The sequence below is a fragment of the Clavelina lepadiformis genome, chromosome 5 (assembly GCF_947623445.1).
Source record: "Clavelina lepadiformis chromosome 5, kaClaLepa1.1, whole genome shotgun sequence".
NCBI lineage: Eukaryota > Metazoa > Chordata > Ascidiacea > Aplousobranchia > Clavelinidae > Clavelina > Clavelina lepadiformis.
In genome coordinates, this window is record NC_135244.1 from 5,664,863 (window position 1) to 5,681,912 (window position 17,050).

General features: G+C 35.0%; 2 protein-coding genes and 2 long non-coding RNA genes across 8 annotated transcripts; 2 read left to right on the plus strand and 2 right to left on the minus strand.

Annotated features, from left to right (window-relative positions):
- The first annotated feature begins 14 nt into the window (after positions 1–14).
- LOC143459269 (pyruvate dehydrogenase E1 component subunit beta, mitochondrial-like) lies at positions 15–4,545 on the plus strand. Its single transcript, XM_076956344.1, has 9 exons — positions 15–769; positions 1,115–1,183; positions 1,349–1,456; positions 1,571–1,669; positions 1,747–1,900; positions 2,140–2,271; positions 3,580–3,782; positions 3,847–3,988; positions 4,144–4,545. Exons 1-9 carry the CDS (start codon positions 746–748, stop codon positions 4,311–4,313), a joined length of 1,101 nt encoding a protein of 366 aa, XP_076812459.1. The 5' UTR covers positions 15–745; the 3' UTR covers positions 4,314–4,545.
- A 318-nt stretch (positions 4,546–4,863) lies between these two features.
- Positions 4,864–10,813, minus strand: LOC143459270 (ubiquitin-conjugating enzyme E2 N-like). The gene is made up of 5 exons (XM_076956345.1): positions 10,686–10,813; positions 10,431–10,532; positions 5,872–6,016; positions 5,584–5,724; positions 4,864–5,509 (listed from the first exon to the last, which is right to left on the minus strand). The coding sequence occupies exons 1-5, from the start codon at positions 10,713–10,715 to the stop codon at positions 5,466–5,468; spliced, it is 462 nt and encodes a 153-aa protein (XP_076812460.1). The 5' UTR covers positions 10,716–10,813; the 3' UTR covers positions 4,864–5,465.
- A 2,424-nt stretch (positions 10,814–13,237) lies between these two features.
- LOC143460685 (uncharacterized) lies at positions 13,238–15,078 on the plus strand. 5 transcript variants are annotated; one of them, XR_013117929.1, is made up of 5 exons: positions 13,238–13,721; positions 13,838–13,889; positions 14,027–14,087; positions 14,230–14,340; positions 14,964–15,078. It is a non-coding gene; the product is annotated as an uncharacterized LOC143460685 (long non-coding RNA). The 5 variants fall into 5 exon arrangements; XR_013117931.1 differs by having other exon boundaries at positions 14,230–14,300; XR_013117930.1 differs by lacking the exon at positions 14,027–14,087 and having other exon boundaries at positions 13,238–13,423; positions 13,641–13,721.
- LOC143460686 (uncharacterized) lies at positions 15,072–16,957 on the minus strand. Its single transcript, XR_013117934.1, has 3 exons — positions 16,386–16,957; positions 16,022–16,127; positions 15,072–15,910 (listed from the first exon to the last, which is right to left on the minus strand). It is a non-coding gene; the product is annotated as an uncharacterized LOC143460686 (long non-coding RNA).
- Positions 16,958–17,050: the final 93 nt, after the last annotated feature.

Sequence of the window (17,050 nt, forward strand, 5' to 3'; positions counted from 1 at the left end):
AGTAATTACAGTATAACCTTGCAGACCGTTCTGCAGAGTAATAGAGTATGACAGTTTTCGCAGAGATCTCGGGGTGCAGAGGAAAATTCCGGTGTGCAAGGCAGCAGCTGGTTTCCAGTGCAATTCCTGGCCCAAGACTGCCTAACGTTTGTGCAGCCAGAAATCGGGAAAAATCAGTTCCTGGTGCCGTGCAATGCCGACTTGGAAATAAATGTCAGGTGTGCACTTGCCATACTCCGCAGTCTGGCTTGCAGCACTGGTTAAATAATGGCTTAATGCACAAGTTATTATTAGCGTTTGCTAGGCTAATCAGCCAATGTGTCAATGGTTTAGGGGTATTGCTGTGTGAATTTTGCTGTAAGTTTCAGTGTATTAAGCTAACTCATACCCGATGAGTCGGAAATCATACAGTCATTGTACATTGTATATAGGCCTACGGTCTGACAGTAGACTTAGGCAGTAGTATTTAACCTCTTTCTGTTGTTGATTGTTATGTATTGTAAACTATATTTTTATTGAATATCTGAATTAGGCAAAACTAGTTAAGCAGTTTCTATGCCTACGCTAGCCTACCTATCAATTGAGTTGAGCTCCTAATTAAATTGAGTTGGCTTAAAAGGTTTGCCTATCTCTAGAAAAAAATGTGCTAAGCTGTTTGTTTGTTTTGAGAATTGCTTACTTACAGAAAAGAAGATTTCGTTGTAACATTACTGTATAAAATTCCTACATCTCATACTCAACAGCGATGGCTTTGGCCAATTTCTGCAAGGTGAGACTGACTTTGAATAAAAATTTTTTTTATTTGGATGGTAGTCCGTTATAGAACTATACTTATAACTCAGAGTGGAAAGTGTGTCAGCTGCACCCAGGAGATTCATCAATGTGCATGCCAAATTTTTTATCTTCACGCGAATGTATAATAAACAAACAAAGAAAAACTGGTTGTTGAACGCCAATTTATAATAAATAAAGAATGAGGCACACCATTACGACAAAATGTAACATGCACTATTTCTCGTCTAAAACTGCCATACTTTCCAGTTGGGCTTAACCTATTATAGGTTAATAAAACAGTGAACACGTTATGCTTTGATTGTATACCTTACTGTTTTAGGGAGCTATTTTACGCAATTTAGGATGTCGACAACTGACCCTATCAGCTCGTGTGGCTGCTCCAAGTGAGGTATAGCTTCTTCCTTTTGTATTATTAAGTGTAATAATTAATTAATTAGTTGCCTACAGTATGGGCTGTAATTGTTGAATACTTTCAAATTCGTTTTGCTAAAGCAGTTTTGTAATAATGGTATGTATAGTTCTGTATTCTAAAGTTTTTTTTTTCATTTTGCAGATGTATGTTCGGGATGCTCTTAACTCAGCCATGGATGAAGAAATGCATAGAGATGACAAAGTGTTTCTTCTTGGTGAAGAAGTTGCCCAATATGACGGGGCATATAAAGTAGGCCAGAAAATACTGAAACAACTATTAGGTTTAGTCTTTACAAACAAAAACAATGAACCAGAAAATATTTGTGCAGAAACTTGACATCACCTATATATCACTAAATCATAGATTAGCCGTGGTCTTCTGAAGAAATATGGTGAAAAAAGAGTGATAGATACACCGATTACTGAAATGGGATTTGCTGGTCTTGCAGTTGGAGCTGCTATGGTTTGCATTAAACTTTATACAGTACTTTGCTTAATTTTTATTTTAACCTTAATATTATAAGAATTGTGTAAATTCAGGCGGGTCTAAAGCCAATTTGCGAATTTATGACCTTCAACTTCTCAATGCAAGCGATTGATCAAGTCATTAATTCAGCTGCAAAGAGTCATTACATGTCAGCAGGATCAGTCAAAGTTCCGATCGTCTTCAGAGGACCAAATGGCGCAGCTGCTGGTAAGAATCATTGCCACTAAAAAGTCTGTCTGTTTAATACTTTGTTAATGCTGCAAATAAATGATGATGAGTTGCAGTGGTTCAATACGATTGTTGCAGCCACAAAGTATTCATCATTTTCCCAACAGCTTATTTTAAAAAAGTACGCAATTTCACCGCTACGGGTATGAAATACAATATTAAAAATATAGACCTTCAAAAATATCTACCTAGAGTCAAAAAAGCATTTCATTTTGCAGGTGTTGCTGCTCAACATTCACAATGTTTTGCTGCTTGGTACGGTCATTGCCCAGGTTTGAAGGTAGTGTCACCTTACAGCTCAGAAGATTGTCGTGGATTGCTTAAAGCAGCGATAAGAGATCCCAACCCAGGTAAACTACCAAAAATTTCTTAATGTGCATAGCAAGACACGAAACTTAAATAAAATTTGGGTTTGGCTAGTTGAGCTGAAATAGTTAAAAAGGTCTCAGCTGACAAGGAACTTAAACATTGGCATAATGTACCAAAATAAAAAGCAACCATGTTTGGCAAGGCAAACTTTACAAAACCAAGGCTGCGATTACACCTAATGCCCAAGGAAAAAACTAATTTGGTTGATATTTGAGTGGCATTACCTGGTAAGCAGTGAAAAATGTTTATACAAACGATGAATATGTGCAGTATATATAATTATATATCCAAATATTTGGTATTTATGCTATGCGGTTGGCAATTATTGAGAAGTAATTTAATTTGAGTTTTACATCTGAGTAAGGGTAGATGGCTAACGACACAGAGCTTCATAACCACTTTAACAGTCAAAAATACAAAGCTATGCGCTAGAGCTGGGATTACTGAAAAATTAAGTGATGTAATTATGATGCAAAACCAGTGGTGGGATTGAGCCGGTTCGTGTGAACCAGTTGTTAACAAGCGTATGTATAGGCCTATGTGTGGCATGCTGCTAGTGAGAGAACCGGATGTTAAAATATTTTAATCCCACCACTGTGCAAAACTATTATGTAAATAATGTAACACTCATCGCTGGTGTGTGACTAATTGTAGTTCTTTAACTTACACTTGTGTAATCTTGTTAGTTACGTCCAGCTCTGCTTCATAATATGGTAACCACAGGGCTACCATATAATATTGCTTACAAATGTGAAGTTATAGTATTGCATTTAGGTTACAAAGCAGGAGTGTCCAAACTTTTTGGATTCACAAGCTTCTTATACAACATTTGGCCAGGTCAAACTGGTCAGCTAATGAAGCTCCTACACCATTTACTTAATGCATTTTGTTAGTATGTACTTTGCTCATAACGTATTCCATGATTTTGTTTTGCTCATAAAGTACCGATCATGCCCAACAAATTGAGCACCCTTGTTGTAGAGAATATGGTTCATGAAGAATTAAAGATTTTAAGCTAAGCAGAAAGTCAATTAATACAATAAGATAAGCTGATGACAGACCACCAATTGATTAAAAAGCATAAAAGCTATTCAGTGGTTAATCAATTAACCTCTAAGCAGATAGCTCTACCTTATGTATGAATAAAAACGGTTTAGATAAACACCTTCAAACTTATTTCAGTATGTTTTTTTGTACTGTATCGGTTTTAATTTAGCTGTTTTTTGGTCTTTGTGGTAATGCCCGCTTGTCATTTATGGTGCTATTGAATGTTGGTCATTATTTTGCAGTTGTTGTTTTGGAAAATGAGCTGATGTATGGACTCTCCTTCCCCGTATCGGATGAAGCGTTGTCAGAAGATTTTATTGTTGAAATTGGAAAGGCAAAAATCGAACGGGAAGGCAAGCATATCACCTTGGTGTCACATTCTCGAACAGTTGGATTCTGCTTGGAAGCAGCAGAACAACTTGCTGCGGAAGGAGTCAGCTGCGAGGTTTGAGTTTCCTCAAGCAGAGCCACTAATCTTTGGACAGATTTATGATGTTTCCTTATTTCAGGTCATCAACTTGCGTAGTATAAGACCAATTGACAGTGATTGCATTGAGAAAAGCATCATGAAAACCAATCATCTTGTGACAGTGGAAGGGGGCTGGCCCATGTTTGGGGTTGGGGCTGAAATCTGTGCTCAGATAATGGAAGGTTTGGATGATATTGCACTTAATTTCTCCTAAAAGTGTCAATAAATTAAGTTATGGTTGTTTAACACAGGTACCTCTGTAATGCCTTTTGAACATTCTAGCTTATTAGCATTTAGTAAATGTTTGCAAGATTTATATACATTGTGCCAATATCAGGTCAAGCGTTTGATTACTTGGATGCTCCTGCTGTTCGTGTGACTGGAGCTGATGTACCTATGCCATATGCTAAAGTCCTTGAAGATGGGGCCTTGCCTCAAGTAAAAGATATCGTGCTGTCTGTAAGAAAGACACTTCACATTCACAACGATGCCACTCAGAGGGTTTAACTGAAGTTGCATTAAAGTTAAAGATTATTTTTTTCTACTAGTAAATTATTCTTATCGTTTTCTTTGCGTTATACATTTATCACAATTATTGTTCCAACTTGATACACATAAATACCGTAAGGTAAATTTGAAACATCCATTATTGAGAGGTTATATTGCATTACTGTATGTTGGAGTGTTTGATGCATCATTAGGTTTGGTCTACAAAATAAAAACTCTTATGCATGGTGTAGATGAGCTGTTCGTTCACATACTATTGCCAAAATGTATTCTTTGCTAAGATTAGACAGTGTTATTCATCAAACTATTCTTGCTTTGTGCTATACTGAGGCACTCAGGGGTTGTAAAAAGAACTACCACTATCTTTCGGTATGCTTGTGGAAATCTTAGCTTTTTGGGGGGAACCCTGTTTGAAAAAAAGCTGCTGTAACAAACTGCACGTTGGTTCTATGCCAACTCAATAAAAGTAAAGTAAAAATGCTTCAAAAAATAAAATATGATCGTTTTTATGACAGCAGTGGAAACTCTTTCCATTAAAGGATCATGCTAATTCCAGCTTTAAAAACATGTTTAATTAAGTTTTTGTTTTACAATCAGCATAAAAGTGACTTCTGTGTAAGTCGACAACTGCAATGGGCAATTGAAATAGCTTGAATTAAAACTCACGTAATGCAATTACACAAAACAATCCACTTGCTCATTTTGCTGGAAAATTCGCTATTGAACAAAATTCCCTCTTTATAAACTTCCGTGTACATAGATGAAATTTCGTTAAGAAAAAGTAAGCGCAATAAAAACTGGACAAATAAAGTATTTTCCTAGTATTGTCAATTTTTGAAACAACAGAAGCCACAAATAGAAGACAACAGCGCTTCGGCTGCAAGAGGTTAAATTACTTGAAGCTTTAACAATTGTTAGAAGGAAAACATGAAATATTATTACAAGTAAAACAAAATTTAAGTTTATAGTACAGAATTTGACTCAAAACCACCATTTAATTACTGGTAATCATGCTAATTACTGGCCACACAGGAGAGCACATGCAACAGAAGCAATGAAGTAGTCCATTTACAGTGATACCGCTCCCTTTTAGTGATATAATGTATCTCAAGTAGCTTGTCGGCAAAAAATTGTTTTTGTGGCGTCTTCATTCTACTGTCCCCCAGACATTGCATATTTCTGTGTCCATTCTCTAGCTGCAAATAACCATAAAACCATCGGAAGTTGTATTTATTTGACTGTATCTAAAGTAAAATAATCCGGAGTTTACCAGTTTTAATAGCGGCAGCTTCATTTCTCTTCCAGTTATCCGCAACATCGTTAGCAAGTGGATCATCGGGATTAGGAGCACTAAGCAAAGCTTGAATCGATAACAGAACTGTTCGCACTTGAAGAGCAGGACTCCATTTATCTTTAACATATCAAGTTTTAATAGTATATTGTCTGATCAATAAATATTGCATAGTATAATTGAAACCGAAAATAATCTGCAGATTCTTAAACAACATACATCTTTTAAACAAAGCATATTAAATTAGCAAACACAGATGCCACAAACCTTTAAGAATATCTAAACATATCCGACCAATTTTGTCAATATTAGGATGATAAATTTTTGTATTAAACCTAACTTTAGGAGCAGCCATTGGATATTCTTCTGGAAGAAACAATTCCAGTTTAAATACTCCACCTTCAAACGGTGACTGTAAAAGAAGCACATGTGACATGAAGTGTAATTAATTAACCAATGGAATAGTATACTTTGAAACATTTTACTCGACTGAAAAGCGATAAACAATGACACATACCACTATTGGAGTTGCTTATAGTGAAAACAGTAACATAAAAAACTGGAAGCATATTTAGGAGATCTATGTGGTTTCAGTACTATTCATTGCATGAATCTACTGGTTCATAAATGATACAAGAAATATGATGCTAACAAAACATGATTGTGTGTTTTCTCCAAAATCTGCAGATGTTATCGACAGTGTAGTGCATTTGAAAAACTCACTGTACTCACTGAGTTTATCAGCGAATCTAATGTACATGATGTATTGAAATAAGTACTAAGTAAATTTCTGGCAAAGGTATATTTTTCATAAAAATTTAACTTTAAGGTCAACTAGACATGCAAGTAGCTTATAAAACAACAATAGGTAACTTTCCTATTGCCGCCTTGAGTGCTGTGGTGTACTATGAAGCTAGTTTCAGTAGTTTGGTTTGTTAAAACAATCATGCCAATATATAAAAAGTAAGGACCCAAGTCGAACAAAATAATTCTGTGTAACACTGAAAAAAAATCTGAAAAGGTTATCATAAAACTGTGAGGATGCCTGCAGCAATGATCTGATGAGAAATAAAAATTTCTACAAGTGGTTTAAACAATTTCCTGAAAGAAATGAACATTTGTGTTTTAGACGTCTTCATGTGTTCAATGCCTTAGATCTCAAGGATGACTTGAGAGAAGAGATAAGTTTGGTGATAATACAAAACCATGATACTGTTGCAACGATGCGATCGAAAGGAGTTGTGATAAGTATTTGTACGGAAAATATAATGAAGACGGTGGGCCGAGCTTCAACAGTGAATGATTCCTCAGCATCCTGTCAACTCCTGAGTTAAAGGAGATATTTGAAAATTAAACCAAACGTTTACAGGTGAAGAATTGGGAAGATGTTTTGGAAGCTAGAGACATTCGCAGAATTGTGTTTCAGCCCGAGATAATTATTTAAGGGTAATAAAGTTTGTCTGCAAATAAAAACAAATTGTTTCTTCACAGAAAGTTTTTCATTTTTAATTGGATATACTTCATACCCAATTTTAATAAAATGTATGAAAGATAAAAATGTAATTTTCAATCACACTTGGTAAAAAATCTACAAAACTCAAGAGGCTGCCACCATCAGGGCGGCTGATCGTCTTAATAACGCCATTGTCCGTCTCATTATTATATTACCACATTCAACCGTCTTCACGTCCAATTGCACTGTTCTTAATGATTATAAAACCATTTCTTTTATGCTTTTGTAACACCGGCCATTGTAAATGTTTGATTTTTTAACATAGTGCTGTAGTACACACAGCAGTGAACTGACGAGCAAGAAAGGAATGCTTTCCGCGATACAAATGTTTTATTTTTTGCCTTCACTTGTTATATTTAAAATATGGCTTCAAGTGAGTTAATTAAAAATTAAAGATGTTTTTCCCAGTGAGATTGTGGTGGTCTAAGATTTATCAATTAAAATCTCTCCGGTTAATGACTTGTCAGACTTGCTAAACTGACTTGGACAGTACTTATATAAATATAGATGTCCAACCATTCACATTGTATCACAGAATTTCAATTTCTAAGGACACTTAAGTAAGCAAAGCGATCAATGAATTTTTTAAAAACAATTAGTAGCAAAGCAATTATATACTGTATTATGAAAAATATGTGACCAGGCATCTTGACACAGATAGCTATGGTACCACAACATAAACCTATAACGTAAGATGGTTGGCATTAACCATGGGTATGCATACTGACTAGAAGTTTAAAAGTTTTGTGGATGGTCGTTAAGAGATAAGCAGCAGGTGTAATTTATATTTACTAAAGTGTATGAAAGGAAGATGTTTAAAAGTTAATTAACCAAAAGGTAGACAATGCTATATCACAACTTAGTCTAGGCCATAGCCAAAGTAACCAGAATTGCAACAAGTTGATAATTGGAAACCCTTTCTTATTTTAGAACTTTCTGCTGCTTGTGCACTGCGCAGCCACCACAAAAAGTACCACTATCCTTACTGGGTTGAAACTGACTAATTCGTAGAACTAAATTTACCCAATTTATTGCCTCTAAGACAGGGGCGGGCAACTTCTTCGGTCGGCGGGCCTGATATGAGAAAATGAAGTACTTGGCGGGCCGGATTCCTGAATAGATTGGAACGCAGCTTTGTCTTATTAATGTTCATGGTCGAAAATGTTTGCTCATAAATGTATGTAGACCCGAACAGAACAAGTAGATTTATGGCCATCTTTCTCAGGTTGGCAAACTTGGACTTATTCAGTGACGCAATACAGGGATTGCGGCAGAATGTGGCCGCAGGCCACATTATTATGTAAGACCGGAAACTGTCTGCGGGCCGTTCAAAATCCCGTCGCGGGCCGTATGTTGCCCACCCCTGCTCTAAGACCAAAGCAAAAAAACTGCCAGCTTAGCATGTCTTTTAGCATTGCTATAAGGTGACTTTCATACCCAACGACAGAGGTGGGCACGAGAGTGCTCCTTTGTTTTAGGAGCGTCTCGAGGCAACGCTATTTTTTCATCGTGGGAACGAAACCACGAAAGTATTCAGGACTTTTTTATCAGTTATTCGCTCGTCACTCTTCTTTTTTTGCACAAACAACGCTGTAAACGCAAAAACTGGATACAAATGGTTGGATTGAAAAGCACTTCAGGATTTTGGAGTGCCATAAGACTATAATTTTATGTAGTGAATACAAAATATGGTTGGTTTGATACTACTTTCACTCACAATTTTTGCTTGGCAGAATTAATGGCAAAAATATATATAATACGCAACAGTATGCAAAGCACGACAGAACCATGTTTTTGTTAAACGCTTTCTTTTTTAAGCAGACAACAATGAGCCAAGTTGTTGTCATGGTGTCGTAATTTGCTTCATGTTATTGTTATTTTTATAACTTAACCGATATATGCTTTGAAAGTAGTGTTGCATTAAACTCAAAATTTAATTGCATTATTTTCGTGCTACGTGACTGTAAGTAATTACGCAATCTTTCTGCTACTGCGTGAGTCGTTTTATTGTAATAATGTGATATCATTGTTGTTTATTGGCAAAGCCGATACATATCACGATTAATTGATTAATAATTGAGTTTCAATTTCGCAAAGTTTGAATTTCTTTTTGATGGCAGTCACTAGAACTATTCTAGTCTTTGCTTTTCTTTTTGTCTTATTTTATGTTAAAGGCAAGTTGGAATGTTAATGAAGGTTATTCATTGTAGTCGTTATTAATCGAACTTATTTCTTAAGAAATGTTTTTCCAAACTTAATTGCTTATCGTAACTTCATCAACGTTGTATGTGATCAACTTTTTCACGAGATACGAAAGCGATATACTCTCATGGGTCTCGTGCAGTGTGATATCACTTTAACAGTGTCACTGTTACACTTTGCATACTTACTTTATGGTTGTAGCAATAGTTGTCAAAGGACAGTTATTACATGACATGACAAACATTGTTTTCTGCTATTGCCCGACTTCCGATCCATACGCATTTTAATTGCATGTGCACAATGTATGCATACAGATAAGAAGTTAGTTATCGTTGCTTTTTGTGCATGAAATATACCAATAACAAAATTTGTACCAAACGTTTGAACAGCAGCTCTATTAAAAAATAATTGTAAAATAACATGCAACACTATTTGCAAGTGAAGAACATTAAATTGTTAAACGTCGGCATCTACACTTCTAAAACGTCCGTAATACTCTACTCGTCTATTAATAAATAATTTGTGACAGGTGTGACTAAAACAAAATATTTCTGCATGAGATTCCATGAAAATTTACAATACGTTTTACAATGCACATTAGCAACATACGAATGCGATCGGTATTTCGAAAATGCGGAGCGAAAATAATTTCTAAGCGCTAAAATAAGTTTCTTGTCTTTTAGAAATATATAAGTTCTGAAACAATATATTCTGTTCATATTCTTTGTATATAATAATTTCAATTGATTTTGTTACCAGTAGGCAGTTATGGTTAATAAAAACAGGTTTTGCAATTTTGATCACATGACTGCTATTTTCCAGATACATTCAGTTATTTTTGAAATAACCACAGCTACTGGTTCAATCACAAAAATCTGGTTTGGGCTGGGGATAGTCTATTTGGAAAACTCATTGCCTAAATTTTTGCTTTTATACAGACAATTTGAAAAAAATAATGAAGTTAAAGTGAAGTAGGATTACAAAAACACATTTTGATAGAAACGCAGAAATTTAAGATTAACTATGGTTTCCCGATGAAGGAAACATATGTATGTGATACATTATTCACATTATTGTTTACACTCAGTGATCATAAATTGGAAAATCTTACATCTTTAGGGCCATTAATTGTTACATGAAAATAACGAAGATTGTTCTCATCAGGTGTAGCACTTATTCCTTGCACTGGCTCAGATAAGAGTCTTTGTGTTTCCTACAAAATGAAGTTAGGACGTTTGGAGAAATTAAAATAAATTGTACAAACCTAATACATTTTAATAAAAAAGCACAAAGTAGAGACTATTCTATAACAATATTTTCAACTAAATCGGAACGACATAAAAGTGAAGACATTCAAGCCATTTACCTTGGTAATTCTTCTAGGCAAGCCAGCCATTTTGACGTCTGGTTACCACAACCTGGTGTACTGGTAAAATGCAGATCAGGCACACAATAAATTAGCACCCTTCTATTTACAAACAAAATGGAAAAAGAAATTAAAACTTTGTAGTAAATGTAGAATGTAAGGACACATTTAATGGTAAGGTTTACAAGCACAAGCTAAGTGGAATTTTAAAAGTTTGGACAACTTAAAATCTGGTAACCTATTGAAAAAATATCAACGATTTGACACCATTCTGAATATTCCTATATCAGGAATATCTGCGCAACTACAAAAACACGTTAGTATACATGTATGTAAAACGAATGTTATTTTGAATGTATGTATCATGGGTACGCGAAACTTCACAAAATTTAAGTTATAATTTAAGGCAATCTTTGTAAATGCAATACCTAGCTTATTTTCCAGCCTGTCCCATCAACCACAAGCCTATTATCATTAAATGGCACCCTATGGTTAGTATGGTATCATGCTCTTTCTCCTCGGATTGCAACTCATGCAAAGACTTTCTTTAGTCCGAGGATAAACATAGCCTATATCATACCATATCGAGCGCGTCTTTGTGCAAGTTCTGCTTTGCAATCAGTTTTATTTGTTTCTTTCTATCTTTATATTTCAGGTTTATCAATGTGCTTGCCGAATTTTGTTATCTTCACGCCGATTTGTAATACATAAACAAAGAAATGCTGGTTGTTTGAACACCATTTTATAAAAAATAAGCAAAGAATTGAGGGTTGGGTGTACGTCATCACACTAAAATTTGCCTCTTTGCACGCACAATTTCTCGTCGAAAATTGCCGTACTTTCCAGTATGGTCTATCAATAGCCTATATAGGGATATCGGCAGACTTGTAACGGTGGCCTAGTCTTAAAACTTACACACGTATAATCACATTACTTGCATGCATGCATGCAACAAAGGCCAAGAAAGCAGTCAAGTAGGTTTTTATAATTGGCTGTCACTATGGGCAGATGGACTGCGTGACCTGTAAGCTACTGACGGTAAAATAGCCTAGTCGTTCCGATTAAAATTTAATCAGGATAAATAAGCTAGCCTACTGGCTGACTGGCCTAGCCTACAGGCTAGCCAAAAAGCTCAAATACAATACAAAAATACAAAATGCCCTGATGATCTTTTTATGACAATGAATGCTTATATAATTGCAAAAAGTACCGTATTTGCTATGCGATACCATTGATAAACTCAAGGCTACGTAACCTACCATAGCAGCAAATACTAGAATAATAATTAAATGAAGTGAAATGTGATCTTTCTCTGTCAGATATTTAATGAAACCGCAAGCCAACAAAAGCCGGCGCACCCACAGACAAACGAGGACGCACTACAGCCCCCATGGGCAGATGGCCGTGTATTTTTACTTGTAAAACATTTTTTTTATTTCTTAGAATATTTTTTTAAAACTTTTTTGCTTTTTTTCGGTTAAATGCTACACAAATCTTCTATAGTAATCATATACTAACGTAAAGTCAACCTTTCTTTATTACTTGAACTCACCTAAATTTCAATTTTACCAGTTACTGAAGTAATAGAATTTAACTGTAACTGTCTTTCTCTTAAAAGTCCGTTTACAGCGGAAACGAACGAAACTAGCGAGGCGAATTTTCTTATTTTGGAAGTTTAAAATATATTTTTCAGATTCCTTAAAACATTTCGCCACAAAGAAAATGATTTTGGTGAGCTGAAGGAGGCTAGAAGCTACTGTAAGTGCCGTACTAAACCTGAATAAAGCTTAAAGCTGAAATGTAATTGAACTATGGGTCTCAATCACAGGTGGAAGTAGAATAATTTTCTTACCGAAACGATCGGAGAATTTATCAATCCCGTCCAGAAATCCTAACCCAAACTGTTACAAATCAAGAAGAAGCCTACTTTTGCCCACATCGTATAGCACATTTTCCAAACAAAAAAATTCCACAAACGTTCATAGTAATTATCCTCTTTCGACATTTGACGAGCTATGCCACTTGTTGCGTGAGCTGCTCTCCTCCCTTTTTCAAGCCATTTTTTTACGTATGGCTATGGAGCCCATTTTTTGCTCAAATTTTTTCGTATCGTGACCCTTTTTGAACAACCCAATTTGACCGATGACGCTTTCCAGAAATTTTGATTTGAGTAGCGTAATGTAACGCCAAATGTAACAAACAAACTCTTGAACAAAGAATTATTTATTGGCATTTGTTGTAATAATTCGCTTTTTCACCATAACGTCGTGAAGCTTTATCTATTATATTGTTTACTTCAATGTTAATATAACTATCTAACTCGTTCTAATTATTAATTATCAATGAGTATTAGACTCCAAAAAATATTCGCCAAACTCTTGAAGTTAAAACACTTTCACCAACGACATCATATAAAGAACGTCATAGGAAACTATCTCATCCTCATTTCTTTCTTTTTTATGAGAAGAGACAATTTTACTTTGCCCGCGTCACGCATGGTTGCGTAATATTACTCGCCCACACATTCGCCAGAAGTGGCGATTGGCGAAAAATTTTACACGTTCGCATGGTTCGTTCATCGTTTTTGTTTTTGTAACGTCGATTACTAAGAAGTGAAGTTGCTGTTTTCGTTGTTTTGAGTTTTTGACGATTCAAGCGTGTGTATCCTGTCAGTTGCTAACATGTCGTCTGCACCAGCACTTAATGCATAATAGTTAGTTGAAATCGTTGTCGACGATGAAGAGTTTAGAATCAAGCCTATAACATCTTCTGCTTTGCAAGCTAGTAATCTTTTTCATTAAGTTAAAAATTAAGATGGGCTGAGGCTACTAGCAGACACTTTTTAATTATATGGTGTTTATAACTTTAAATGGTTTATAAACTCTCTCTCACACCAGGAAAATAGAAGACTGGATGCATCCAATGAGTTAGTTTACTTGTGCATCTTACTGATTAGGTGTGAATACTGTGAGGACAAATTTAAAAGTCACCGAGGTTTTAAAGTCCATCAAAAAGTTAAGCATCGTGGTTATTTTGGTAAGACCTGCTGCTTTAAGGTTTTATAGACTTTCATAAGTTTACATGTTTAGCAAATTAAATTTGTATGTATGCCAAATATAGAAATTTTCACAAACTAACATTATTTTTTTAAGTTTGTCCTCAAAAAAGTATTCCTGTGGAACAATTAAAAATATGTGGGCTGAGGTAAGTGCATCACCGGAGGGTTTGACGAAAGAAGCCATTGTTTACTTTATGAATATTTTCGCCACGTAACCGAATTGATCTGAGTTGTTGACAATATTTAGTATAGATGGTTCTTCTAGAATTGCTCATATTTTTAGCCCAAATGCAGATCGCTGCAAATCACTTGAAGCCATTACAAAAATGTTTGATTTTTCTCAGGCGAGTATTTTTATGATTCAGCTTAACATTTTCATATTAATAATAAATTAATAAAATATTAATATGTTGTATTATACTAGTATTGAATGGTGTGATAATATGTTCTGAAATCAACTGCAATAAGTTGAATTGTTTACTCTAGGAAAAAAACGCAAAAAATACTGAAAAATCACCATCAAGTAATCTCACTTCTGATGAAATTAGTATTCTCAAGTATGTTGGAGGATATAGGCTATTCTGCATACACTTAAACGTAATGGAGATGAAGACGAACTTGCCATTTTAACAAGACAGAAGACAGCATAAACTGCTTTGTTTCTTCTGATAATTCATTAACTACCTTACTGTGCAATGAGTATGGGACACAGCTTAAACCTAATCAAACATTGCTTGATGTAGGCCTACTTATGTTTTTAGAAAATAATTTTCGAAATCACGCCACTTTAAAAGATACCATATTTACTGCAATTAGTTCTCTTAATTTGTCAGAGTTGCATGACATCACTAATAATTATGACTCAGATGTTTATGTTTTGTTGGTGACCTTTTTTTCAAAATTCGATCGTTTTAAAAAGCGAAAGTACTAAAATCACAATTGGTTCAAAGCCTTAATTCGAAAAACATCAGTCCACGTAAACCACTGAGGTAATGTCTGATATGTTTAAAAATAACCTATGATTTTTATTATCGAAGACAGTGATTGGGAAAAACATACTACTGAAAAAGTAAGAAATGAAAATAATGTGTGTTAATCACCACAGTGAGAAGATTTCAAAATGAGTTAATCAACAATTGCGACATTGCTCCCCTTTACTTGTTTGTATTGTTTCATGCAAGATATTACATTTTGATACTGTTCATATGAATTTATATCAGGAGCCTCATTGCTTACTCCTGTATGGCAGACTTGACCGAAAAAAGCTTCCAAAGGGTCTTGACTCTTGATTGATGCTACGAGTACAAGCATAGGAACCAGGAGCGCTAGCTGAGAGGAAGTATTTCACAAGTTTTGACATAGCTTTCGATGCCATTAAATATATCTCTTTTGACAGAAATTGTTTTTCTTTCTCTAATTCATTTTTACCTTTTGTACTTTCTTTTCCAGTTATCAAGATTGTTGATAAAAGTGTCAGACAGCGACATCAAGCGGGGATCATTAACATCCTTATAGGGAATCAAATGTTTGTAGTAACCATAATTGAGCCTTACAGACTTGGAAAAAAGCTGTGTTGCATAACAAACTGTCATTTTTGAACGGCTATGCAAATTTAAATTGGCATCTGTAAGTTTACAGCAACGCAATTCTTTACTGACAAATAGTTTCAGCACACTACGAAAATTTCTCCTTAAAATGTAGTGTTCATTGCATTTCAGGAGTTTATTACCATGCTCTTTACTTGCCCAAATATTGTTTTTGGGTGTCTTAAGGAGATGAGGTGGATCTGAAATTAGGTAAATGTCTTTTTCTGGATCATAAATATTTCGACATCTGTATGGAAGTGGAAGCTTCATGTTATTCAGTTCTGGAAACATTTTTCTGTTGGTGCTCATCCCATCAGCAATAACGCATACCACAGTTAATCAAAAACAATGCAATGCAGCAATTGCTTCCAAAACAATGCTGGTCAGCTGATAAGATTTCAAACTTTTTGTAGCAAAGAACGCCAATGGACGTAAAAAATTGGTCATTATTGATCGAATACAAAGCTCAAAAGCATGTGTTACAACGTCAGGAAATGCAGTAGAAACAGTTCTTTCTTCACCAATATCAACAAAACCAACCATTTTAGGTGGAGAAAAATTGTAAACTAGATTTTCCTTCACTGCAACAACAATAAAGTAGAATGTAACAATATAAAAATTTCCTTAGTTTGAAGATAAAGATATCATAACGATCCATACTATGTTACATCTAAATTACACTTCCACAATACCTTTCATTTCATCCACAGACAATGCAATAAACTTTTCATATTTCTGCAACTGCGTTGACCTCAGTTTTATCTCTTGTAGTGTCTCTTGTACTAGGCCAGGTCTAGTCTTAAAAATATTTATGAAAGCAAAAACGTATTGATTTTAAATAGCAGGTAAGTTGCACTGCATTGACTTTGTTAACCTAAACATATTAGGCTACTTTAAACACATGCAAGTGCATTTAGCTTGAGCTAATTGCAAAAGCTCTTCAAACAACTTGGCACTGATTTGTAACTGACTATAATATCAACTACATTATAACTGGTAGAACCAGTGATCAAATATTCTTTTCAACCAAAACTACATTTGGCAAACAGCACAAACCTGTAATCATTTAGTGTTCTCAAGCTGGGAAGACACAGAATTTTACTTTCGTGTAACTCTTGGTATGCTGTTATGTTCTTGCAAGCAAGATTTAATCAAAACTGTGAGTGGTATTAAAAAATAAACACAAATTGTGATTAAAACTTAATAAAAAATAGTACTCTAAACAAATTGTGCTGAGGTGGACAGTTGTTGCATTCAGGCAAGGAACATATACGTGGCATTTTTATAATACAGTCTCGTCCTGCAAGCATACCTGTAGATATTTAGGCTTAGTTTTACCAGGTTTTAGGAATTTCATCATTTTAAACTTCAAAGTTAATTAAATTAAGTTAGGCCTATAGAGTATAGGCTATACTAATGTATACGCTTACGAACTTCACCGTCGTTCTGGTGTTGTGTCAAATAGTGCCCTCTGCCAAATATTGATCCCCTTTTGTGACGGAATAAATTCATTCAATTAATACGCAATAAGCTCTATACACAAGCAGCCTACAGAACTTACAGACAGAAGTAGGCCAACGCCTGTGACCTGTATGCGGTATTTTGTTTGCCAGTATACATTCATTTGCAAAAGTTATTGTATCATACTATTGAGCCACTGAATAAGGGCACGTTTTCCGCCAAGTCAAATCCTTCCTCAAATAATGAATTGATTACGTCAC

Bases quoted from the DNA above. Each gene is read 5' to 3' on its own strand.
- LOC143459269 (XM_076956344.1), top strand. From the start codon at position 746: ATGGCTTTGGCCAATTTCTGCAAG. The intron at 1,457-1,570 runs GTAGGCCAGAAA...ACTAAATCATAG, and splicing joins AATATGACGGGGCATATAAA to ATTAGCCGTGGTCTTCTGAA. The intron at 1,901-2,139 runs GTAAGAATCATT...TTCATTTTGCAG, and splicing joins ACCAAATGGCGCAGCTGCTG to GTGTTGCTGCTCAACATTCA.
- LOC143459270 (XM_076956345.1), bottom strand. From the start codon at position 10,715: ATGGCTGGCTTGCCTAGAAGAATTACCAAG. The intron at 6,017-10,430 runs GTAAGATTTTCC...CTTCTTTTACAG, and splicing joins CAATTAATGGCCCTAAAGAT to TCACCGTTTGAAGGTGGAGT. The intron at 5,725-5,871 runs GTTTGTGGCATC...GATATGTTAAAG, and splicing joins ATGTTTAGATATTCTTAAAG to ATAAATGGAGTCCTGCTCTT.